General features: G+C 41.3%; 1 protein-coding gene across 1 annotated transcript in view; it reads left to right on the plus strand.

Moving 5' to 3' along the window:
- The window catches only part of MAPK12 (mitogen-activated protein kinase 12), an 86,812-nt gene extending 62,377 nt beyond the window's left edge, over positions 1-24,435 (plus strand). The window contains exons 8-12 of the mRNA XM_066591869.1: positions 15,477-15,548; positions 19,934-20,013; positions 20,128-20,206; positions 20,909-21,082; positions 21,950-24,435. Of these exons, the coding sequence (XP_066447966.1) occupies positions 15,477-15,548; positions 19,934-20,013; positions 20,128-20,206; positions 20,909-21,082; positions 21,950-22,017 (473 nt within the window). The 3' untranslated portion in view covers positions 22,018-24,435. The remainder of the gene's footprint in view (positions 1-15,476; positions 15,549-19,933; positions 20,014-20,127; positions 20,207-20,908; positions 21,083-21,949) is intronic.
- Positions 24,436-26,408: the final 1,973 nt, after the last annotated feature.

Consider the following 26,408-nt stretch of genomic DNA (forward strand, 5'->3'; position numbering starts at 1 on the left):
GTGCTTACAGTATATGCAGGTTATCTATAAGCACTTAGACAGGCATGCAGGCAGTGTTTTATAAAGAGACACATTCTTCCAGAATGAAGTAGCTCTCGGGAACATACTGTATATTACAAAATGAGACCATACAATCTACCTTATGAGAAAAGCTAGGTTTTCTGGTTTAGAAGTGTGTTTTCTGAGAGATTATTTTTCAGATGTTGTGAATATCTGGAAGAGGCTTTACACTGATGAGACAACTATATTATGGCAAAACACATTTAGGCCGTCTGTTCACGGGCAATGCGGTATCCCACGGCAAAGCTGTGCCGCAGGAGCCGCCAGCGAATCTGCGCTGGTCAGCCCTATCTAATAGATGGAGTAACGTATGCAAAATCACAGTGATTTTCCGCTCGTGGACAGGTGCTGGCGCTTTCCATAGCAATGCTATGGGAAGCTTCGGCTGGCGAATAAACTGCTGTGGACATGGGGCCCTTACGCAAACATTTTGGATATAGAATATAGTGGGTGCTCACTAATAATTGTCAATGATGTTAGATCTTATAGGAGTTGCCTGCCTTGAAAAACACATTTTTTTTTTTTTTTAATTCTTGGAGTATTCTGAATTAAGTTCCATCATTCAGGACCCATACCTATTAGTGTTCTTTCACGCAAGCGCTGTTTTAACACTCAGCCGCGCTAAAACGCCGTGGCTATCTAAGCGTTAAATCACGGGAATGAATAGCAGCCGCGAGCAAGTTGCGGCTGCTATTAGCGAGATTACCGCTCCCCCTCCCTTGGCCGACCTTAGACTACTATGGGAGCCGCTGGCACTGTGCCGACAAAAAATAGGATATGTCCTATCTTTTGACGGCGAGAAATCTCAGCGTAAAAAAAACAAAAACGCTCCTATTGTTGCATGGGTTTATCGGCGCCTTAAAAAATCGCTCATCTGAAAGAACCCATAGGAAATCATGGGTTCTTTTAGATGCAATTTTTTTGATGCACCTACTCAGCGTCAAAACAGCACTTGTGTGAAAGAGCCCTTAGCCAGAGCAAAGCACAGCTACAAAGAGTACATGGAGCGCCCATGTCAGGTGGACCATTGGTTTTAATTGGAATGGCGTATTACTTCATCAGATTCCAGCTGATCACTGGGGTCCCAGAAAAAGGAAACCTTTTGATTTAGCTTATGTTTAGGGAACAAACTATGGTTTTCTAGAGACTTCTGGATCAGACAGCAAGCTCACTGATCTGTCCTCTCTTCCCAGATTCTAGGACAGGGAAGAAGGGAAACATTTCCAAGAACTTGCTCTGGAAATGTCTCCCTTGTCTGAGGAGAAATAACAAGAAATGGGTTCGATATTACTTAGGCTGGGTTCACACAGGGCGTATTCCCGTCGGAAATCTCGCGGTTTGGCCGCAGCAAAAACCGCAAGATTTCCGCTGGGAGAACCGCCGCGGAAGAAGCCGCGGCGGCTTTGAAGCGGCCCGGCCGCTCGCTTTTCCGTTGCGGCCGGCGCTCCCATAGAGGAGAGCGCGGCCGCGACGAATGTAAATAAACAGACATGCTGCATCTTTTGAAACTGCGGCTGCGGTGGCTGCAGCCGCGGTTTCAGCCAGACTTACTGCAGCGGATTAGCCGTCCCGTGTGGATGAGATTTCTGAGAAATCTCGTCCACATGGCTGGCTAATCCCGAGATTAGCGGCCGCGGGCGGATTTGCCGCGACGAAATTCCGCGTTGCAAAACCGCGGCAAATCCACCCTGTGTGAACCCAGCCTTAATGTTACAGAACAGTGGCCACACTTACTAATGCAAGGGCAGGTTAAAACACCATTTCTCAGCAGGGTGTAAACAAGCGACACGGTTATAGGGGGGAGGTTGCACTGGTGAAATTGGACATTCACTTGCACCCTTTTTATTGATGGGGAGGCTTCTTAATAATTAATAATGCTTATATGAGGAATCTGTCAATTATGTAGTGCACCATTCTGTTTAATAGCCCATTGGCCATGCCCATACTATTAGATCATATGTAGACATTGCAGGAAGCCTTCTTTTCATACATAAACAGGAATCGTCCATCATTTTATTAAAGCAAAATTCAATAAAATACTACTTGTAACATCCAGTAAAATATATGAAGCATTTGGAGTCTGACTAATTTAAGACCTTTCAAATTACTAGTTAATTAGTCTGTTGTGGGTAATTTTCTTTTGTACTAGAGAAACCTATGGGTGCTGCTACTCTTGCCTTGTTCGTATGAAACAATGTTCCTCAGTGATCCCTATGACACAACTGACTGTTCTCTAAACTAGGAAGCAGATTTAATACCTGCAATTACGATGCCTCTGTCAAAATTGTGTATTTCAGAGTTCAAGTTTGCGCTGCGAAAATAATAGTTGCTGTGTAGAAGGATAATTAACATAAATCCCAGCATGTGTGATAAATAAAGACAATACAAGGGTATAGCGACATAATGACAGCCTAACGCACGAGATTCATTGTTGCTGATTTTTAATAAGCTGGAAATATTATGTAAGCCAAGCTCCATAAATTGTGGGAGCTGAAGTGACTATAGATACGAGTTGTGTGGAGATGGATAAATTATGACAAGGTTTATTATATAACTTCGCCAGTGTAAACAACAGGCGGTCTACCTCTTTAAAAAGCCATATTCTGATGCGTAATATGAGTGGGGTTTCTGAGTCCCTGCAGTGAATTGTACAATGTCTATTGCTGCAGTAACCTTGTTCTGTGCACTCAGCACAACTCCGGCAGCAGGTACATTATTATCTCTATTATACAGAGAAACACAATAGCGCTGTCGCTGAAGAACAAGCATACAAACACTTCTAATTTCACTCCCACAAGAAGAGGTTTTATTACATTGAAATGCAGTAAAATAGTGCTTTAGTTTATGCACTGAAATAAAACCCATGAAGCCCAAAGCCCCTTGTTGTGCAGGTTAAACCCAGCAGGAGCACCATACAATAGTAGATGCTGCTGGGCTGATTAAATTACTGCTGCAGATGTAAAGTTTATGGCTACAAACTATTAAGCATCATGTTCTCAAAGTTTCACGACAGAAATTTTGAAAGCGGACCCCTCTTATGTAAAGGCTGAGCTCATTCGCTCCATACGATCCTTTGTGGACAAGTAGCGGTAAGCTTCCCACAAGACAGAAATGCTGCCAATTTTTCTTTGTATTTGTGCAGGTAAACACTGCTGTGGAATCCCGGAACAGGCTAGTAGGAGAGAATGCTGCAGGCATTCTGCATACTGACAATGATCTGCCACCTGGAATTTAACATCCACAGCATGTCAGTTTCTGCTGTGGATTCTCACTGCAGATTTCACCCCTTTTGATGTAGGGGGGTGGAACGACTCTGAATCCACATCAAGAGTCAAAGCAAAATCCACATGATTTTTACTATATTGCCACAGTAGACTTCTGCTACATGTGTGGAGCTACACCAGTAGTGTCTCATTTAGTACCGACTGATATTGTTTGTATTTAAAGCTTATATTAACGGTTAAGGCCAGTCTCACAGGCGTTGGGAAAAACGTGTTTCTGAACTGCTTTTTTTTTTAAATAAGTGTATTTTTTATTAAACTTTTTTCCACCTTTTACATATCTTTATAGCATTTCTGTATACAACTGTTTTCCCCCCCTTCCCCCTCCCACCTCCCTTGAGGTCTCTCTCTCAACATTTAGTCCTTTAAATGACGGGTCTCTGTATGTTCATAGTCCTCCGTCATGAACAGTAGTAACGATTTCTAGAACAAACGATTGTTTTTTGGTCTTCATGTTATTTGTCTTTTGTTTTCTTTTTCTGTCACCTTTTTGGTTCAGGGATAACTGTTTTTGCTGCGTACAAAGGTCAGCCATATATCATTGCCCGTTGCCTGGTCTCTCTCTCTCCAATCCGTCCTATCTTATCCTGCCCTATTAATCTTTTCCGGTTTATTTTTCAGTATACCAATCTTGTAAATGACTTTCTTATTTAATAAACTTTATATATGACAGATATTTGTTTTGCTACGTCTTTTTTGCTTCTACTCCTCTCCCGGGTTGGGTCCCCAACCCTCAGGTGCCAACCCACACGGCTCACCACCCCACCTCCTGTATATTTGATCCATCATTCCTTGTCTATCTCTGAGCATGTATCCATCTCAGCCATAGGTCCTGGTATTGCATTTAGTGTATATGCTTTTTTCCCATGGTAAGATTTGGTTGACCTTGTTTTTAAACTCCCCTAGTGTGGGCGGTTCTTCGTCCAACCAATGTTGGGTTATTGTCTTTCTAGCTATGTACAATAGTCTGGATACTGCCAGTTTTTCGTGGTCATCTAGCGCGAGGTCGTGTGTGTACCCCAGGATGTATACGTATGGTGTAAAATCCATACGTACACCAAATGTTGCGTTTATTGTATCCCGTATTGCCACCCAATATCTATGCAATTTCGGACATCGCCATAGCATGTGGATTAGGTCCGCCGTGTGGGTTTTGCACCTCGCACATACCGGAGAGGTTCTTATTCCTATGTTATACAAGAAAGCCGGAGTGCGGTACACTCTATGTATTAGAAATATTTGCGACAGTCTGTGCGATTCGCTTAGAGATAATTTGGGCGTCATTTGTAGGTTTTCCTCCCAGTGCGACTCCTCAATGGGGCCTATGTCTGCCTCCCATTTTGCTTTAGTTGGTATCGGGTTATGCGCATTAACCGTGTCTTGTATATAAGAATATAGTACTGATATTTTCCCGGCTGTGGTGGTGGCGTTACCTATTATGTCTGCTACTATGTTTTTTGTCACTGTTACTTCTGCCGAGTTCTTTTCCGCTTGTATAGCGTGTCTAAGCTGTAGGTATTTGTAGAAATCGCTATTGGGGATGTCGTGGTTCTGTCTTAGTTGTTCAAGGGTTTTCAACTCTCCCTCCTCCAGTATCTGAACCATTCTCATGACTCCCTTGTCTTTCCACCCTTGGAAACCTTGTAATTTGCTAATCTCTGGTAGGTATGGGTTATTCCATATGGGGGTGTATTGCGTACAGCTTGTTATACCAAGCATATTTCTGGTCTTTCACCATACTTTGTATATTAGTAGTATAGTGGGCGTATTCTGACCGTCTCTTTTAAATGCTCCACGTTCCAATGTTTCTAACAAATGTGACCCGGTGAGAAAACCTTTGAGGATCCTGAAACTGGCGTCCTGTGTCTCCTCCGTCTCCCACCCTCTGAGGTGTTGCAGCTGGGAGGCCATGAAATACGAGAACGGGTTGGGCAAAGCTAGTCCGTCCTTTTCCTTTGCATTGCATAGCAATTCCAGTTTGATCCTAGGGGTCTTCCCTCCCCATATGAGTTCTCTAAATAATCCCCTGACCTTGTGGAAGAATCTTTGTGTTATCCAGTGGGGGGAATTATGTATTAGGTATAACAACTGTGGCATCCATATCATTTTTATGAGGTTCACCCTTCCTATGATTGTCATGGGTAGTTTGCGCCGTATGTGAAGTTTTTGTTTCCATCTTCCCATGAGTGGCTCTAAATTTATTTTCCCGTACTCGCTAACTTTTCTGGTAATTTTAACCTCCAGATATTTAATTGTTGGGGTACATTTCAGGGTTATTTCCCTATTAGTGATTTGCATTTCGGGGGTGTCTATTGGTAATATTTCAGATTTAGTCCAGTTGATGGAGAGTCCCAAAAAGGTCCCGAATTCTTTGATTATTTGCATGGTAGTTTCCAAGGATTTTTCCCCATCCCCTAGGAATAGTAGCATATCGTCCGCATACAGGGCGATCTTTTCTTCCATGTTTTCTCTTTGGAATCCCACTATTCCCTGGTGTGTTCGTATTTTACATGCGAGGGGTTCTATTGCTAGTGCGAACAGGAGTGGTGATAATGGGCACCCGTGTCTTGTCCCTCTGTATAGTGGGAATACCTCTGAGGACCCCCCCCCCCCGTTAATAAGCACATCTGCCTCTACTCCGGCATACAGTAGCTTTACCCATCTCACGAATGTTGGGCCGCATCCCATTTTTTGTAATACTTTCCACAAGTATTGCCATTCGACGCTATCAAACGCCTTAGCCGCATCTAAGGAGCATATGATTCTATTTCCGGTGTTATCTACGGGTATTTGTAGGTTCAGAAATACCCTGCGGATATTTGTTGCCGTTGACCTTGCTGGTATAAACCCACTTTGATCTGGATGTACCGGTGTGGGTGCCACCCTAGGTAGCCGATTGGCTAGGACTTTAGCTATAATTTGAACATCCGCGTTTAGTAGCGATATTGGTCTGTATGAGTCCATTACCAGGGGGTCCTTTTCTGGCTTTAGCAGTATTGTTATCTTTGCCTTTCTTATTGTCTGTGGCAATTCCCCCTTCTGTTCTTCCTCCGCCATTGTCTCTAAAAGATGTAGTAATAGAATATCTGCGTATTGTTTATAGAATTCTATCGGGAAACCGTCCTACCCTGGGGCCTTGTTATTTTGCATATCTTTTACTGCCTCCTGCATTTCCTCCAAGTCTATTGGTGCATCAAGGAATTCTCTCTGTTCTTCTGTCAGTCTGTGTTACTATACCCGCCAGATATTCCTCAATTGCTCCGTCGATTTATCCAATCTTGAGGAGTATAGGGAGGACCTGTGCGGTCTCTCTTATGGATGTTGTGTCCCTGACTATCTCGTCTTGTGTGTTTTTTTTTAATTCTATGATGTACGTGGGGCTAGTTTGTGCTCGGGCTATGACTGCCAGCATGTGGCCCGTTCTTTCTCCCTCTTCATAATATGCCTGTTTTTGGAACCCATTTTTGGTGGCCGCTGCCTCTGAGTGTTTATTAAGGGCCTCTTGGGCTTTTTTCCATGAATTAAGTGTTGTTATAGTGTTCTTTTATATATTTTTCTTCCGTTTCTTTCAGTTTTTCCTGTAGTTTTTGCCCTCTTTCTCTGTCCTTTTTTTGCCTGGGTGATTTGTTGTATATATACCCCCCTCATGTATGCTTTCATGGCCTCCCAGCAGATTATCACATTTGTGGTGTCTTTGTTTATTTCAAAGTATTCCTCTAAAGTTATTTTCAGATTTTCCTTATTTAGTATGTTTAGCCAGTGCGGGTTTAATTTCCATCTCTTTTGGGGATAGCTACCAGTATTACTATGCTGTAGGTCTAGTCGTAGTATGGAGTGGTCGGATATGACTCTTTGTAAATATTCTATTGAGGTTACGTGACTGTATAACTTAGTGTTCCCTACTGCTAGGTCTATTCTAGACAAGGATTGATATGTGGTCGAGTAGCATGAGTATTGTTTATTTGTAGGATTTCGTGCTCGCCATATATCTATCAGGGATATTTATTCTAGTAGCCGACCTAGTGATGTCAGGTTTCTTTCCCCGCTTACATTTTCTGTCCGTAGTCTGTCCTGTACCGGATTAATGACCGAGTTAGTCGCCTATTATGAGGATTGGGATGTCTGGCATATCTGTGATAAATCCTATCACTTGCCGCATTGTTGTGTTATTATATGGAGGCGGAATATATATTGAGACTATAATGCATATGTAGTTGTAGATTCTACAGTGTAGGCATATAAATCGGCCTTCTGGGTCAATTTTCTGTGTAAAGCATTTGAACGGTATGTTTCTGTGCGCCACTATACTAACCCCCCTGGAATACCTCGTGTGTGTGGAGTGGAAGCTTTGTCCCATCCCCCCAACTTAAGTGTGTCTGTGGTTTCTTTTGATAGATGTGTCTCCTGTAGGCATATAATGGCCGGGCCTTGCTCCTTGATTACTTGTAATATTGCCGAGCGTTTTGTCTGGTCACTCATTCCTCTCACGTTCCATGAGATAATCCTGACCTTTCTACTCATTTCCCTTAGTTTTTACTTTCCTCAGGGTTACTATTTTCTGGGTGTTGGCGTTCCCTTTTATATTTATGAGCGAGCCGCACTGGGAGGGTCCATATCTCTGCATCAGCGTCACACCTGCATCACTCCTTTCACATGTATGCACAACACTGTCCATTCTCCTCAACGGGTCACTCCAGCGAGAATTTGGCCTATCTTTTCTCATCCATAAATATATACATTTATCCTCCTTTACTCTATATATTTTCATTATTTTCAGTACATTTATCATCTGCACATTTATATTATATTAACATTTCTTCCCCTTATCCTCTGCACATTTATTTTGACATTTCTTCCCCTTATCCCTCCCTGAACCATATTTCTACCATATGACATTATCCCCTCTATCTGTGAATTATTTAACATTTCCCCAATATATGAGAGAGACCAAACAACGAACATCCCCAACATAGAACTCACGGATCCGTTGCCTTCCAATCAGATCGGGGTACCAGTCCTCCATTCTCCCAAGCGATGTGTCCTGTCGTCTCAGAAGTTTTGGTCCCCTCTGAATAAGTGTTTCTTTGGGTGTTGCCTCTTCATGGTGATTTACGCAGTGATCTGCGGATTTGTTCTTCATTGTGATCTATCCAGGTGCTGGCTTCTTTTGGGCTTTCGAAGAAGTGTGTTGTACCTAGCGCTGCCACTCTCAATTTAGCGGGGTACAGCATTGCATAGGGTACTTGTAGGTTTCGTAGTCGTCTTTTTTATTTCTATAAATGTTGCGCGCCTCTTTTGTATTTCCGTAGAGAAGTCTGGGAAAAAGGAGACTTTTGTGCCATTAAATTGGATTTCGCCCTTCTCGCGGGCTTTTTGGAGTATGACATCGCGGTCCCTATAATGTCGTATTTTGAGGAGTATTGGCCTGGCAGGAGCCCCCGGGGGGAGGGGTCGTGTAGGTACACGATGTGCTCTTTAGATTGCGAACATCGTGGTGAGGGTGTTTCTCTCGAATAGCTCGGGCAGCCACGTTTCGAAGAATTCCGCAGGGTTTCTTCCTTCCGCTTTTTCTGGGAGGCCCACAATCCGCACGTTATTTCTTCTCGACCTATTCTCTAGGTAATCTACTTTGTTCTGTAGATATTGTATATCATGCAGGGTTTTTTTAACATCTCGTTGTATTCGCTGTATTACGTCTTCCACGTCGCTTATACGTTGCTCTGTTTCTGTCAGGCGCTCTGATATTTTTTGCACGTCATGTCGTAGCAGGTTTATATTAGTTTGCATATCACCCATTTGCATGTTAAGGTTGTTCAGCGATACATTGCATTTAGTGATTTCACCGAAAATGTCTCAGTGTAGGTTCTCTGGTATTACTTGCATCTTCTTGTCTTTGCTTATGTTTAGCCAGATCATCTGTATTTTTTTATGCCACCTTGTGTGCAGCTTTCGGATATGCTTGCGTAGTTTATGCCATTTCGTATGCAATTATCCGTTGTGTTTGCATTATTTATGCCATCTCGTGCACGATTGCTGTATACATTTGCGGTGCTTGTGCCATCTCGTACACGGTTGCTGTATACATTTGCGAGGTTTATGCCATCTCGTACCCTGTGTCCGGATGCACTTGCAGTATTCATGCCATCTTGTATACGGTTATCTGTCTTGCTTGTGTTTATGCCATCTCGCATGCAGTGATCAACTGTGCTTGCATTATTTGTGCCGTCTTGTTTGCTATTGTTAATGTCATTTAGATTTTGTGCGCCATTTTGCTTGCTGTTATTGGAGTTGCCTGCATTAGTTTATGGTATCTTGCATATTGTTGTCAGAGCCTTGTGCAGTGTATATGCTGTCTTGTATGTCTTTGTCTTGGCTATGCTTGTTGGGGTCTGCTATTGTGTCTGCGGTATCTGTCCGGTCTTTGCTTCTCTCACTTGCTGAGGTTCCTGCATATATGGCTTCTTCCTCCCCTCCTGTTCCCGCCATTTGTTGATTTCTTTGTGGGCTCTCCTGCTCCTCTGTGTCTCCCCTCTGCTGCTTAGGGCTTGCTGCTTCCTCTTTTTTGTCCCTCTCCCCCTGGCATACCTTGCTAATTTTCGCGCCGTGTCTGCGCTGCTTGTAATGGGTCGCGGTATGTGTGTTCTCTGCTCTCTCCCGCCGGCGCCATCTTGTTTTTGTCGGCCGCCGGCTTCTTCCTTTCCTTTCTCTCTGCCGCGCACCATCCTCTCCACAGATGTCTGTCTCGTCTGCGCTGATCTCCGCTGTGCTCCCGCACTATATGTAGTGACTCTTCGCTGGTTCTGGGTCCCGTTATCAGGATGTTTTGCAGGGTTAATGTTGGAGCTGAGATGCGGCCGTCTACATCGCCGGTCAGGCTCCGCCCCCCTCTAAACTGCTATTTTAAAATGGTGTACACAGCGTTTTAATGCACCCTATCATTGCGATGGGTGATGTGGTGTGTTAAAAAGAGAACAGACATTTAGCATGGTGTTGGAAAAGCCATGCTAAAACGCTCCTCTGAGAAGCCCCGTTGGAATCAATGAAGGTTCAGTACAGTGTGTGTTTGCGGGTATTTCAAATGCCCGCGAAAAAGCTTTAAAAAGAAAAAAAACTGCTTGCGTGAGGGGCCTTAGTCATGTTCTACAAATAGGTCAAATCTGTAAATGTTATTGTTACTGCGGAGAAATAACCCTCAACCATGCATGTAACAAAAATTACTGAACTACTTCAACCGTCCCGACAGTCACCTTTTAAAAAATGGAAAAACCCTTCCGAAAAGGGCTTTTTTTTGTGTGTGTGTTATATTTTTTGTGTGTGTCTCATGTAAAAGTATTTGACAGAACGCAGTTGCCTTAAGTTCATTTTTAAACCCTTAGTGACTTAACTAATATTTAACCTTAAGGACCAGTAAATTGCATCCTCTTTTAGGTTCCAGTGGCTATAACTTTTTAATTTATATTTTTTCGTCAATGTACTTGTATGACACCTTGCATTTTGCAGGACTAGCTTTAGTTTTTATAGGAATCAATTTCAGATACATATACTATATTGAAAAACTTGTATTTTTGTTGAAGGCAGTAGAAAAGAAATTCACTATTTCAGCACAGTTTTTTGTGATTTTATTTTAATTTTTGATATTTACAGTGTGGTATAAATATTGATATCTTTATTCCACAAGTTATTATCATTATGACAACACCACATTTTATTGGAGTTTTAGGTTTTTCCACTTTTGCACAATGTAAACACTTTATTCTAATTTTTTTATAAACTGTGGCTCCACATTACAGGACCAAACAATTTTTACTTTTCAGTCAACAGAGCTGTATCAGGCCAGTTTTTTGAGGGACATCTTGCCTGTTTTTATTGGTACCTTTTTTCTGTGAAAACCTTTAGATACCAAGGTCAGCAATGACTGCAGCATCTGCAAGGTTAAACTGTAGAGGAGTTAGATGAACAAATCTTTATCATGTCACTCCTTTTCTGGGAAAAAGAAACGTGACAATCGGAGAACAAATTCATGTCAACCTCCACTTTGTGACAGGGAAACATACAGGAGAATCGCAGATCTTCTCTGTTGCCGCTGGTCCTCTGCTTACTCACCCTCCTCCCCTCTTCCTCCCCACACACACTCAAAAATGACAGCGGTAAATTCAGTATCCCGACTCCACTTCAAACTGCTGTAACTTCGGTTCTGTAAGAGCCAAGAATCTTTAAAATGACCCCAAAAGCATGTTGGTAGCCCTGATAGAAAAGGCTTGTTCTACTTTTAATGTCTTTTTCCTGCAGAACGAGCAGGACTTGTCCTAAACTGCTGGGGGAGGGTTAACCCCTGCGTGACAGACAATACGACTTTTGATGGCCTGTATCGGCGGTTTATGTATTAAGAGAGATTGCAGGGTGATCTTCCCCCATACATCACGAATACCGGATGTTTCTTACAACTGACACCTGGCGACAACAGTACTGATGAGCCGCAATTTTTTTTTATTTAAATCCTCTGAACTATGATCTGGGGTCACATACAGCCCCCTGCGATAAGATCACAGGGAGCCATGCAGGTGTCATGGCAGCCCCTTGGCTGCCTTCTGAAAGGCCCCAGGGCTTTCATGGCAGAATACGTACCAAGCCATCCCCGCAGGAGACTGCCTGTCGGATTGCAGTATGATGTAATGCTATAGCATTGCATCATATTGCAGGAGCGATCAAAGCATAGCAAGTTGTTGTCCCCTGTGGCGGCTTAAAAGAAAATAAAGTAAAAATAAGAATAAAACTTTACTAGTTATTAAAAATGCAATAAAAACCCTTTTGCCATATTTGTAATAAAATCTAAATAAAACAAATACATATTTGGTATCACTGCATCCATAAATTTCTGATCTATCAAAGTAATGTACTGTTTCCCCTACACGATGAACGGCGTCAAGAACAAAAAAATAGAGCTCCAGAAGTGCGCTTTTTTGGTCATGTCTCCAAGAAGAAATGCAATAAAAACCAATCGAAAAGTCGTATATAATCCAAAATGGAACCAACACAAACTACAGGACGTCCCGCACAAATTGAGTACTCACACAACTATGTCTACGAAAAATTTTTAAAAAACTATTGCGCGCAGAAGATGGTGACAGAATTTTAAAAATTAAATATCTTTGAAAAAAATACAAGTAGTACAGCGAAAAAGAAAAAAATGTTTGGTATCCTAGTAATCATACTGACCCATAGAATAAAGTTATGTCATTTTTGTTGCAGTTTGTGCGCCATAAAGACAAGACGCACCAAAAGATGGCACAATTTCATTTTACACTAAATAGTACCATTGAAAAATACAACTCGTCCCGCAAAAAACAAGCCCTCATACAGCTACATCGATGGCTAAATAAAGGAATTACGATTTTTTTTTAAGAGGGAGGAAAAAACGAAAATGGGGGGAGGGGGGGAAAGCTTGGTCACTAAAGGGTTAAAGTGAAAGATCAACCTATATTAGAAAATGTAGCATCATCATGCGTTATTATTCATCTGCTGTATTTATATAGCATTATCTACTGGACTGTGCATGTCCTCTATAATTAGAGGGAGCTATCCTAAGTAGAGTATTAATGAATATCTTTAGTGCCCGTATAGTCGGTGTTTTTTTCTAAAGCGCGGTTTTCCACTTCTTAAAATTGTTCCATAACCACTATGTCCTTCCTGGTTGCTGCTGACCAACTGTGTCTGCTGCAACCAATCACTAACTGTGACCTATAGCAGTCGCAGGTCCTGGTCAGTAGTAACCAGGAAATAGTGATTGCGAAGCAATTTTAAGTAATGGGAAAACACCTTAAAGGGGTTGTCCCGCGAAAACAAGTGGGTCTATACACTTCTGTATGGCCATATTAATGCACTTTGTAATGTACATTGTGCATTAATTATGAGCCATACAGAAGTTATCAAAAGTTATTCACTTACCTGTTCCGTTGCTGGCGTCCTCATCTCCATGGTTGCCGTCTAATTTTCGCCGTCTAATGGCCAAATTAGACGCGCTTGCGCAGTCCGGGTCTTCTTCTCTTCTCAATGGGGCTCCATGTAGCTCCGCCCCGTCACGTGCCGATTCCAGCCAATCAGGAGGCTGGAATCGGCAATGGACCGCACAGAAGAGCTGTGGTCCACGGAGGTAGAAGATCCCGGCGGCCATCTTCAACCGTTAAGTAAGAAGTCACCGGAGCGCGGGGATTCAGGTAAGCGCTGTGCGGTGTTCTTTTTTAACCCCTGCATCGGGGTTGTCTCGCGCCGAACGGGGGGGGGGGGGGGGGGGGGGTTTGAAAAAAAAACAAAAACGTTTCGGCGCGGGACAACCCCTTTAAATGTCAAGTGTAAGAAGTTACTGCTTCAAAGAAACAATCAAAAAGATGGCTACAGATGGGATCTATCATTCAGACTAGATCTCTATGTTGTCCACCGAAGTCACAAGAGTGACTAGCTTGGAACGGGCTTGGCTCTGTTCAGCCCATTAATGCTTTTATACTTTAAAAGCCTGACTTATTAATGCCCAGGCAGCAGGACTTTTATTTTAATTTGCTGGCTATATTGCCAGTTTTGAGTAAAAAATGTTTTACAGTTTTGCCTTGTGTGTAAATACAATTGCTTATTTTTATTTGGGAAGTATTTTACATCACTTGAAAATAGTGTGCTGTCAGCTTGCTCACTTCATATATCTCACGATCCACTGCTTGCTCAAGCGGGTTCACCTGCCCCCGGTCCTGGGCTTAAACAGCAGAGAATTCCATGCAGGAAAAAGTGTCATCCACGCTTGCTTGCAGAATAAAATATATAATCTTCCTTTATTTAGACATATTTAACCCCTTCCCGCTGCAGGGCGTAAGTTTACGTCCTGGCAGCCTGGTACTTCCCGCAACAGGACGTAAACTTACGTCCTGGAGAGAGCGCGGGATCACATATGATCCCGCGCTATCCCGCAGCGGGAGCCGGCTGTCAGTCACAGCCGGCGTCCTGCTGCAACAGCGGGGGGTCATCGGAGATGCGCCCCCCGCTGTTAACCCCTTCCCTGCCACGATCTAAGTGGATCGCGGCAGGGAAAGAGTTCACAGAGGGAGCGCGGCTCCCTCTGTGTCTCTGGCCGGAACTCGCGATGTCATCGCGAGAGCCCGGCCTGTCACCATGGCAACACTGGCGTCCTGTATTGCCTATGCCTATAATCGCTGTACAAGCGATAAGGCATGGCAGAGCAGTAGCTCTGCCATGCCTTATACCAGCGATCATCAGGGCAGTGGTTAAAGTCCCTCAGAGGGACACAAACAGTGTAAAAAAAACAAAGATTAAAAAAAGAATTTACCAATAAAATCTACAGCTTGTCTCGCAAAAAATAAGCCCTCATAGAGTGCCGTACATCAAAAAATAATAAAGTTACAGGACTTTGAATGCAGCAATTTAGAAAAAAAAAATACCCAGAAAAAGGGTTTTTATTGCAGAAAAGTGGGAAAACCTAAAAAAAATGTAAGAATGTTGGTATCGTTGTAACCGTACCGGTCCGCAGAAAAAATGGAATGTCTCATTTATGCTGCATGAGTACCGCTGTAAAAAAAAAATAAAAAAAATCTATGGCAGAATTGATGCGTTTTCTCTCCCTGCTATCCTTAAAAAAAAAATAAAAAATATACAATATAGTCTATGTACCCAAAAGTGGCACCGATAAAAACTACAGTTCGCCACGCAAAAACAAGCCCTCATACGGCCACGTCGACGGAAAAATAAAGTTATGACTTTTGATAAACGGAGAAGAAAATCCGCCAAACATTGTTGCGTCCTTAAGCCCAAAATGTCATGAAGGGGTTAAAATTGCCAGGTATACAGATCTCTGGACCAGACGCGTATCGGCTGCACAGAGCCTTCGTCAGTCATACCACTGACGAAGGCTCTGTGCAGCCGATACGCGTCTGGTCCAGAGATCTGTATACCTGGCAATTTTAAATATGTCTAAATAAAGGAAGATTATATATTTTATTTTGCAAGCAAGCGTGGATGACACTTTTTCCTGCATGGAATTCTCTGCTATTTTACATCACCTCTTCAGTGATCTCTTCAAGATTTGTTCTGCTGAAATGGATTAAGACTGGAGCTAAACATTTCATTTTGTTTTAGTGGACATCTGGTCTGTTGGCTGCATCATGGCAGAGATGTACACTGGGCGTCCTCTTTTCAAGGGTAATGACCGTATCCTTTTTCTGCAGAGTATAACCTTATTCCACCATCAGGTAATGTATTGACCATTATTGGGGATCTCTCAGGCTTCCTAAATTTATTTAAAAAAATAGTTTTTTTTTCCCACTGGCGCTTCAGATTCAACTCTCTGAATCTCTTACCTTCTATTGTCTGATACTATATTTGAAAAAAGAAAAATTAAATATTGTACCTTTCTACAGTGACAGAGATCCGAATATTTAGTGCTGTGCATACAAAATTTGTTTAGACACCTGCACAGGAGCTAGTATGGCTGGCTCACAGCGGGGAGGCTGCAGAAGATTTCTTTCCTCTGGCTTCCCCGCCCCACTCCATTGACATAACACAGCAGCCGTTCAGTACTGAAAGGCTGCTATTTACACTGAATGCGCAGCTGATCGCCCATGTAGCATAAACAATGGACGATCAGCTGATCGCTCCTTGTTCAGTGTAAATCGCAGCCGTTCAGCACGGGAGTTAGTATTTGCTGGGACGAGCGTTGGGCATCGTTTGCCCGACACTCGTCCCATCTAAATCAGCCTTTAGACTTCTCCTGCAATATGATTGTTTGAAAAAGTTAAGTGACAGGACTGAAACATCACAACTTCTGTAGATTGCCTTTCAATACGTCATAACTTATATTCACTGATAGTGGCAAGCACAAAAGGGTAATTAAAATTCAAATATTAAAATATCACAAATCGCCCGACTCAATAGTGTATCACAAGGGACAAACCAACAAAAATGCCAACTTTCTACCTCTATCCTAGCAGCATAAACACTATTGGGAGAGATGGGGTACTGGATTAGAATATACCAGCCCCCTATATTGGGGTCTGATGGTGAAATATACCCCAGGATGGAATAATTAGGCTCAAAAAAATGCCAAGAATTCTATACCCGACGCGTTTCTACCTTATTAAGTGTCATCAAGGGTACAGTAATTGGAGTCTATATAGAGACTGGAAATAAACTGCCCCAATCATGCAAGGTGGTACAGTAGAAGTGTTTTCAAGTGCATAGTAATGATGGATAGATATCGATATAGGAATATACTACTTTTTTGGACCAAATGATGAAATTCAGTGCAATAATTTTAAAAAAAGAATAGATTCGTCATACTGTATCTACAAAAACAGCATCTTTCACATTTATTAAAAATTGGCCCAATGTAGCATAATAACCTGCAAAGTGTTTAAAAATTGCTATCATACTGTATATAGTTTCATTATACAAAGCATACAAAAAATATATACATTGAAGACAGCATATCTATAAAGCCACCTTTTTAACCTGGTGGGCTTAGATACAGCGGCTCAGCTCTAGTATATCTCTAATGTGGTCACTATATCATAGCAGTTCTACACAGTGATGGTGATTACAGTGCAGTTACCTCGAGTGATCACAGATTGTCTCCCCTGATTGGTCATTTGCATTTTCCATTTTCTTTTCTATTTATGCTCAGACCACCATGACTATTTCTTCCAGCCATGACTTGTCTCGGCACACAAGCTCGCCATCCCGCTAATGATTCTCCTTTGTGTTCTTCTGCTTCCTCTGTGTCCTTTTAAGTCCTTCCGGACCTCTTTATCTTCCCTTTTGTTCCCATGGGTCCGTCTGTGCCCCCTCAAATCCCTGTCTTCCGTGGATCCTCCTGTACTCTCGCAAATCTCCTTGTGCTCCCATGGGTGCTTTTTCAAGTTTTCCTTGTGCTCCTATAGTCCCCTCTTGTCACTCAGTTTCTCTTCAGGTTCTTTTGTGCCCCACAGGTCACTCTGCACTCCCTCAAGTTTATGCATTGCCGAGGTCTGCAGCCAAGTGGTCTATGAAACCAAAATGAGGATATAACTAAGCTACCTACAATGATCCCTGTGTGGCGAGGAGATGGGAAAAGTGGGTGTGGGAGACACCTTGGCTTAGGGGCTTAGACAGGCACAACAGCTGGGGGCCCTGGTATTTGACTGGCCTTGTTGGGTGTTGACACCAGCTATGCTCAGGATTGGCCATCATTAGCTGATCAGATGGGAGTCTGTAGCCAGGCAACTGCACAATTTAGTGGATCAACTGTTTCTTCGTGTATGCACCGTGACAGTGACCCAGTGAACAGCCGATCGGGCGTCCCATATAGCATGTTCCCGCTGATTCAATGATGACCTATCCTAAGGATATGGCGTCCAAAAATGCAATTTTCTTTAGTGCTGAAAAACCCCTTTAAGCAAAAAAATTGAGTGCCAGGTTTTCCATAACTTTTAGTGTAAATGTGACTTAATGGAGAAATCAATATGCATCCACAGACTGGTAGTCCAGTCTATGCATCCATCAACCTGGTAGTCCATCAGCGTTAGAAATACTTAGTAGAAATAATACAAATGTTGCACAGCAAACTATTATCTCAGTATCTAGAACCTCACTAGTAAACATTAAAAATCAATTCTACTTTATTGAATCCGGCACTGCACATTCTAGGCTCTAGAGCTGGTGAAGACCAAACTTGGCATTTAGAGGTTAGTGCTAGTTGACTATTGTACTCTCTAACTACTTATTGCAACAATGTATTGAACATACACTCGTGATCGCACAGGATGTGGTGTGTTCAAGTGTGCCATTAGTGGCCTATGATGCACACAGCTGGAAATTGACAGTGTACTACTTAATTGACGAAGTTTGAGTATATGTTGGTTAAAACAAGGCAAAGAACTTGCACTCTGGAAAGATAATTAAAAATCTCTGCAGCTAAAAATAAATGTACTTTCCCTTTTCTGCAAGTTCTTCAGCGTCACTTAGGGAATCGGTGTTCTTCTAAAGAGAAGCTGTAATTAGTGTTTACACGTTATGTGCTGCATACAGAAAGGAAACAATTTCTTGCCTGTGGTGGTATGCCACAGTAAAGACTAAATTTGGGGCAAATTAATTTGGGCTTTTCAAGCTGCACTTGCTGTTTTAAACGATTGAGTATATTTATGAACTGACGCTTCTATTCAAGAGTGACAGCAATTATTTATCCCCTAAAATATGACTGACATTTTCCAATCATGCCTAAGACTTCATTTATGTACTATCTTATAACATGGCATTAGTGCCATTTATTAATAACCACCTTATCTATCAATTTATGGCAAGTACTAACACGGCTGTGGAGTCGGTAAGCCAAACCTACTACTTCTACATATGACTCAAGTGATCGAAGTGATACATTTACTGTATAAAATGGTAATATCAAGCTTTTCCTCACCATTATTCTAAATTAATCAAGTTATACAGATATATTTTATGTGCTATTTATTGGAATGCAATTTCAGAACACACAACTTTCAAAATTGTAAAGATGCAATCAGTAAGTGAGAAAAGTTTTGAACAAACATGGTAAACAATATTTGTGCAGTGTATGAATTTGTTCTCAGAAATGGGATCACCTCCATCAGATCCTTCTTTATAGATGACCTCAAATCTTATTTAATTTTTTTTATACATTATAAAATCACTTATTTATTTGAGTCGGTACATTTCTACCTACTCTGACTCCACAGCCCTGAGTGCTACTACATTTTTATATTTTTGTTTTATTACTACTTCCCTGGATTTTTAAAAATACTTTAAACACATTTTTCACATCACTGTATGTTCACTTGATTGTTTGACACTCTGAACTTCTGCTGTCCTGCACTTCCTTGCAGTGCAGCCTCCTGTCTGATACATGCGTCACCTTTCCCCGGGGACTGAGGTAGTGACCTCCTTGAGAGAATGAGCGAGCAGACCAGTACTGGGGCGGGTTCTATAAGATCACATGTCTCAATTGAAGAGAATGTTCCCTTAGAAAGGAATAACTAAACAAGGTAATGTTAGCAGACTTGAAGCCCTTTCAGACTGAACGATAATTTAAAGGGGCAAAAGTAAATGATGATTGTTCAGTCTAAACACAGCCAGCGACGAATGATAAATCGTTCTTACATTTTTTGCAAGCATAAAAATCCTTGTTGGCTCGTTCACTTATCGTTCAAATACCGATCATTCTGTCGTTCTCATTCACTTATACTGGAAATGTGAACGACTGATTTGTCGTTTGAACGAGCTAATACTTTTTAGGTGCGATATGTAATGGCAGAGTTGATTTAATAAAGAAAAGCATATCCTTTTTAGAGAACTACTGGCTCCGTTTTCCTTTTGGAGATACTTTGTTACATCAATGTATCTGCCTCATCTAAATGGGGATTAAATATATACTCACACACAGTGACTAGTTACAGTACATAATGAATGAAAAAAGAAAGTTACCAGTATCCCTTTCAAGTCTGGTATTAAGCATAAAGCGCTTCTCAAGGTAATAAAAAACCGATTATAATCTTTCACATATACGTTATGATTTTAAGCATATGCTGTAGATCTGGATCAGCTGACAGAAATCATGAAAATTACAGGGACGCCAACTCAGGATTTTGTGCAGAAACTTCAAAGCCCTGATGTAAGTAAATGGTTGTGTATAAACGTTCACACATCCAATCTGTATTGAGTCAAGATTATTTGATTCATAATTAAATCACAAATATTAATTTTTTTTGTGTGTGTCTTTTTATAGGCAAAAAATTATATAAAGAGTCTCCCAAAAGTACAGAAGAAAGACTTTGGATTATTGCTGCGATATGCCAACCCTCTAGGTAATCTTAAATCGTGGTTCATTTGGTAAAGTTAATCAAAAATGCAATCAACTGGTTTCCAGAAATTACTATTAGGTTTAGCAATAACTTGAAGGGGGGGGGCGGTGGAGTTTTTGATTTGATTGCCAGAACCAATGTACGATTATTATAGTGATAGGTGGGGATTTTACTATTGAAGGGCTCTATGAAATAGATACAAATAGAATGGTTGTTATGCAAACTACATGATTGGGTTGCTTAACCCTCACTCTCCCTTTACAGTGGTTCTCGAGTTGTGCCACAGTGGGCCAGACAAAACCAATTGCATTAACCAAAATGGAGCTCCAAAGCAAATCCAATATTGCTACCTCGTGGGTGTTAGTTGTTAGCATGTCTAACATTTGAATCTCCATATTTCTGGTGGGAGGCACTATTCTGCCCACATAGGTTATGAGGAGAAAGTAGTAAATTTCAACAAATATAAGATGTAAAAAATAACAAAGGGGCAGGGTTTGTGTGTGTTGATTAGATTTGTGTTTTTGGTTTGTTTGGGTTTTTTTTGGTTCAAATCCATTCTATAGTATGTACTCCCTGGTATCTCCTACAGTAAAACAAATTTTGTGTTCATGTGTTCCTGTCTTAATTCTTTTCTCACTAACACTGAATAAAAAAATGTAATTAATTTCAATGATGCCTGTTTTTTTTTTTTTGTTTTTTTTTTAGCCGTGAATCTCCTGGAAAAAATGCTAGTTCTGGATGCAGATAAAAGAATAACAGCGACTGATGCTCTGTGTCATCCGTACTTTGAGCAGTTCCATGATTCTGATGATGAGATGGAAGCAGATCCTTATGACGATTCATGTGATAATCTAGACCTTCCTCTTGATGAGTGGAAGAGTAAGTGATGACCATGTTTTACGGCAATTGTTACATATTGAGATCCTCTGCATGTCTTGACCTAAGACAATTCCGTACTTCAGGGAGCATCATATTGGTTCATTTCGTGAGGTTATTTTGCCCACCAGCTTTGTCAAGTGCCATTTACTGCTTTCTTTTAAATTGATTTATAAGTGCAGTCTATCTGTGACAGAGACACAAAGCTAAAATAGTAAGGGGCACTTTCATTTTTCTAGCTGTAGTGTATGTGCACAACTGGCATTAGTTTTATACCAACCTCTCCTTTCAGAAGTGGCAGTCGTCATCATACTAAAGTACAGAGGGTTATCAAGCAGTAAAAACTCAGGATTATTATAGCTTTCTGGTGGAGATATGTGTGTGTACTGGCCCTAGTTTTGGCTCTATAAGATGTACTTAGGTTTTAGAGGAGGAAAATGGGAAATAGGGACTTTAGGTGATAGTTCAGGGCGAAGGAGAGCTTCTGTAACAGTGGCGCTCAGGGTATGGTGCGAAGAAGGGAGTAAGCTGATTGGTGGAGGTGGGGGAGCAGCAGCACCACCAGCAATCAGTGGTACATACAAGCGGCACTGCAGATGAGAAAGAACTGTTCTTCTATCCTGCAATGGATGTGAAATCCTGCAGTAGTGCCGGCCAGCTTGAATTTTGTCATAAGTGCTCCATATGATGCACTGACTCCCACCCCCTTTTGGGGGAGGAAAAAAATGCATCTTATTGAGCGAAAAATACGGTATATGGATGTGTAAAAATAATATACGTATATGTAAAAATATCTGATACTGTAGCCTAGATAAAAATCCAATGCGTCATTTCAAGGTGGGTTCATGACCTATTTCTTTTGTCCCATAGGTCTGTCTTACAAGGAAGTGACAACCTTCGTTCCACCAGCGTCAGAGTCTAAGGAAACGTCTGTATAGTTGGGTGTAAGGCTTCAAAACACAAATAGGATATAAATTATTAGACATGAACTCTCAAACTGGATATATTATGTGTTTTTCAATCATTCGTGTCAGTTTTCATTCCATTTGGGGATATAGTGCCTTTATGTATTTCCTTTTAAAGTGGGGATTTTTGTCTTGCCTATTTTGTCTGCAGAGTGTACTGTATCAAAGAGAAGTATTGTGAATATACTAGTAGCATTGAGTCAACTCTGCCAGCCTCCTGTGGTTCTAAGCAAAGTGCTCTGTCTCTGTAGCAGTGAAATATTGCTAGTATACTGTACTTCTGTAGATGTAGATTCGGGCAAGCCCTGTCACATTCCAATACACTCTGCAGTATTAGAAACACTTCAATTGAAATGCTTGCATTTTGTCTACTGGACAGATTTTTCCTATTAATTACAATAATGTTGTGCATAGTCCTATTAGCAGAAGGAAGCATGTTTAATGCCTACATGGCTAAAAATACACACAAACGTTTCCAGAAAACTTGCCATGGGGAGATAATCCCTGTTAGGCTGTCATTTTAAATGGATAATCAGAATGTGTTTAATTTCCCTCTTCCCACTTGACACACCCCATGTAGCTTCCGTCTTTCATTGTGCTCAACGCTGCACACATGGTAGCAGGTGCAGGGGAGTAATCCAAGGTCAGTACAGTAATCATTTAATCACCAGAGAACTAGCATTGCACACTTCCAAAAAAACAAATTACTGCTCTGTTCCTCCCTCTCCGAGAACATTTTAACAGTAGATTATTAAGTGAAAGCAGAGCAATGACTAAGCCGGTTATTTATGGAAAAGGAAAGGATGGCATTAGCTGGAAATGGTGCAGCAGTAATATAATGCAGTGCATGTTATCAAGACTACCAGTACTACTTTTTACTTGCAGTATAATGTGTAATATTGTTTATTTGCATCGGGACCATTGTGCACATTGCAGTGGGCTGTTCTACTATGTCTTTATTTTCTATGAGCTAAAATGATATATTCTCATGTTGCTTTCTTTACTGTATTGTATGGGGAGGTACGTTTCCAATGTTTTGTACAAAATCTTCAAATGAAATGTGTAAATTGAAGTGAAAGTGAACAAAATTGTTGAAGGCACTTGTATCACAGTTTCGGTGATTCTCTACATGTGTCATTAAAAGCATTGCTTGGTTTGCCTGTCTGTACAGAAGTCTGTCGCCTGAGCAGTATGAAAGGCTTTTGCAGTATCCTCTTGCCTGCCTAGTCACTCCATTGTCAAGATGCAGACTGCTGTAAAGGTCACCCGCATTCTGTTGATGGCACTCATAGTGGACTTGACATTCCATATAATGTTATCAGAATGGGCCTGCTTTTAAAGAAAAGTGCTGACAATGTTCAAGGTGGCCTGTAAGGCAGTGACACTTCAGAAACAGCACAGGTACTATATAAAATACCGTGCCTGAACCATGGTTGTAAAAACATGAATAGCTTCCATTCACTTCAATGTGGAAGAATAGCATAAATCCTACGAATAGTGGTACCCTTATTTGAAACCACTTACATTTTGTAAATGTAGAAAGTCCTGCAGCTCAATTAAATGGTGAAATCGTGGATCGAGATAAATTCAAATCTTGCTATGACAGTCGCTTATCTTTTTCATAAAATGCATAACATAGGGACAGTTTGTAAGGCTGAACAAAAGGCACGGGTTCAGCTTATTATCCCCCAGTGTTGATCCAGAGGAAGCCAAAAAACCTGTGAGGTAGAAGCCAATTTTCCTCATTTTAGGGGAAACACCAATCTGGCAATCAGAATAAATCCCTGGATCAGTGATCTTTCTGAAGTAATTATTGACTATCACTTGTAACACTGTTGCACTCAAGTAAGGTGTTCTGGCGCCTCTTGAAATTTTAGCGAGTTCTCTCACCATCAGTCTTGTTACTTTGTTATATTAGTATCTCCTGCTAGGTTGGGATAGGTGTTTGGTGCTGCGCAGTGCTTTTTTTGTGTTCTTCCTTGACACAATTTGGATTTGTGATCACATACCTTGGTGTGTTGGATCAGGTGAAGATCTAGGAAGGTGTGAGGTGCTAGTGGATCATCTGTGAGCAAACATCCGCGTGGACCTAGCAGGACATGCTAATAAAGCAAGAAGGCATATGGTGTGCACAAGCCAAGTGACTACCATACTAAGATTTCAATTTATCTTGATACAATTTTACTGAGACTCTTTTTTTTATAATTTTAGATCCAGGACTTTCCATATTTGAAAATTTTATGTAATCCCAGTTGCAGAGTACATAGACTCCTGTAGTAGCTCTCTGGTTTTTGGTTCCAGGTTTCTGAAGTGTAGAATTTTAATGTTTACATTGTATTTTTTGATGGCTGTGCATTTTGAAAATAAAGGCCAAACACGTGTAAATTATAATGGCTGTAAGTTTTGTACACTCAAAAAGCCGCTTAACAGTAAATCGTGTTCATATGATAAAGTTAGCTTGTGAGTTCCATGTATGCAAAGTGCATGGCACAATTTCCAAGTTTAGAGCTGTGCAATTTGACGGCTTGATTGTGTTCTAATTACAGGTTCTGTGACACCATAAGATATGCACGACTCTTCAGTTGTTCTGTTAAACAAGTTACATTTTTTTTCCTTTTTATATGTGAGAGACTATTTTAAATTAGTTATCAAGAACAGTTTTCAGTAAAATGACGTGTACAGTCTTCTACATAACCCAGAAGTCTTTTTGGATCCTTTGTAAGAAGAAATTGCCGGATGTGCAAGAGGAAAGGTTTCTCGGATTCAGACTACTTGCATAGCACAAGCTCTTAAATCAAGTGTAAAATAAATAAATAAAAATCATTCTGATTTTTGAGCAGCAGAAAGCTAGTCTCCAAGATGGGCTTACAACATGTTGACAAATATAGTATTGAATGGAAACTTCCTTTACAATTTTCCTTGCAACTTCGGAAAACTGTTTAAATTCTCAGCTTAAAAACTGCAAGCTCTACAGTCCCCATGAACAAACTGTAGTTTTATTTCTATTGTGTAATTCCAACCAGGCATAGATCTTATGGGTTGAGGGAAGCAGTATTGTAGACAATATCGGCAAAAAGGACCACAGCCAAAATCAACTAGTCAGTTATTTTTGTGTATTTTTTTAAATGTAAATAAAAGCCTTGCAGGCGAGATGTTTACCACGCCCTGGAAATCTATGTTAAAATAATAGAGCATCTTTAAATTGTATAAGCCAATTATCTGCTGAGACATGTAAAACCACCAAATCAATTTTTTTTTTGTTTGTCCCTCACATCCTTTAGAATCTAAAGTACTGGGAAGGGCCACTAGGTTGTCCAGCTGAGGACGATGCTACAATTTCTTTAATCGCCAAGCATGTTTATGCTGCCCTCTGTAAGAGCAGCATGATGTACTGACACTCTGAATCCAGCAACGGGTCGCTTTTGCTGCAGTAGTTTTCATGTAAGCATTGATTTAGCTGCACTGGAAGTTGGAGTCCTCTTCATGTAATGCATGCGCTGTGGAGTCCTTGATATTCATAAGTTGTGGGTTAATCCTGCCCATCAGTTCCTGATTGACAGACTTATCCCTATGTACAGTACAGGGAAAAAAGCTGGGGCTGGAGGACTCCAGCCTTGGTTTCTGCTGCAGGTAACAGTGACAGTATGAAAACGGCACCAACAAAAGTAATTGACCCAGCACTAGAGTAAGGGTCTCCAATAGAAATGAGCGAACGTACTCGGTAAGGCCGATTTCGCAATCGAGCACCGCGATTTTCGAGTACTTCACTACTCGGGTGAAAAGTACTCGGGGGCGCTGTGGGGGAGTGGGGGGGGGGGGGGGGAGAGAGAGAGCTCCCACCTGTTCCGTGCTGCTACCCCCCGCCCCACCATGCCACGCCCCGCCCCACAGCGCCCCTGAGTACTTTTCACCCAAATAGTGAAGTACTCGAAAATCGCGGTGCTCGATTGCGAAATCAGCCTTACCGAGTACGTTCGCTTATCTCTAGTCTCCAACACTTTGTGCTACCCTGAGGCCAGTTTAAATCTAATGACAGATTTCCTTTAACGATTGATCACTTCTGTACAGAAAGTACATACTTTATTCATTTTTAAGTTATGTTTGGCTTACAGAATGGTAGCATACTTTTATAATAAGGGCTTCAACAAAATTTGTCTAAGCAAGGCAACAAAGTTCCTAGTTTTTTTACTACTTTAATTTCTATTGAAATGGACTTAAACGAAGCCCTGTGGGAGAATAATCATAATTGTGCACTTTTCACCTTCATCTTTTAAGACTCAACGTTTGATAATTTTCATAATTGGGGTTACCAGTGTTGAACTGGATTCTTTTGATGGTGATGCATTTTATACAGCATACTCCAT

The sequence above is a fragment of the Eleutherodactylus coqui genome, chromosome 2 (assembly GCF_035609145.1).
Source record: "Eleutherodactylus coqui strain aEleCoq1 chromosome 2, aEleCoq1.hap1, whole genome shotgun sequence".
NCBI lineage: Eukaryota > Metazoa > Chordata > Amphibia > Anura > Eleutherodactylidae > Eleutherodactylus > Eleutherodactylus coqui.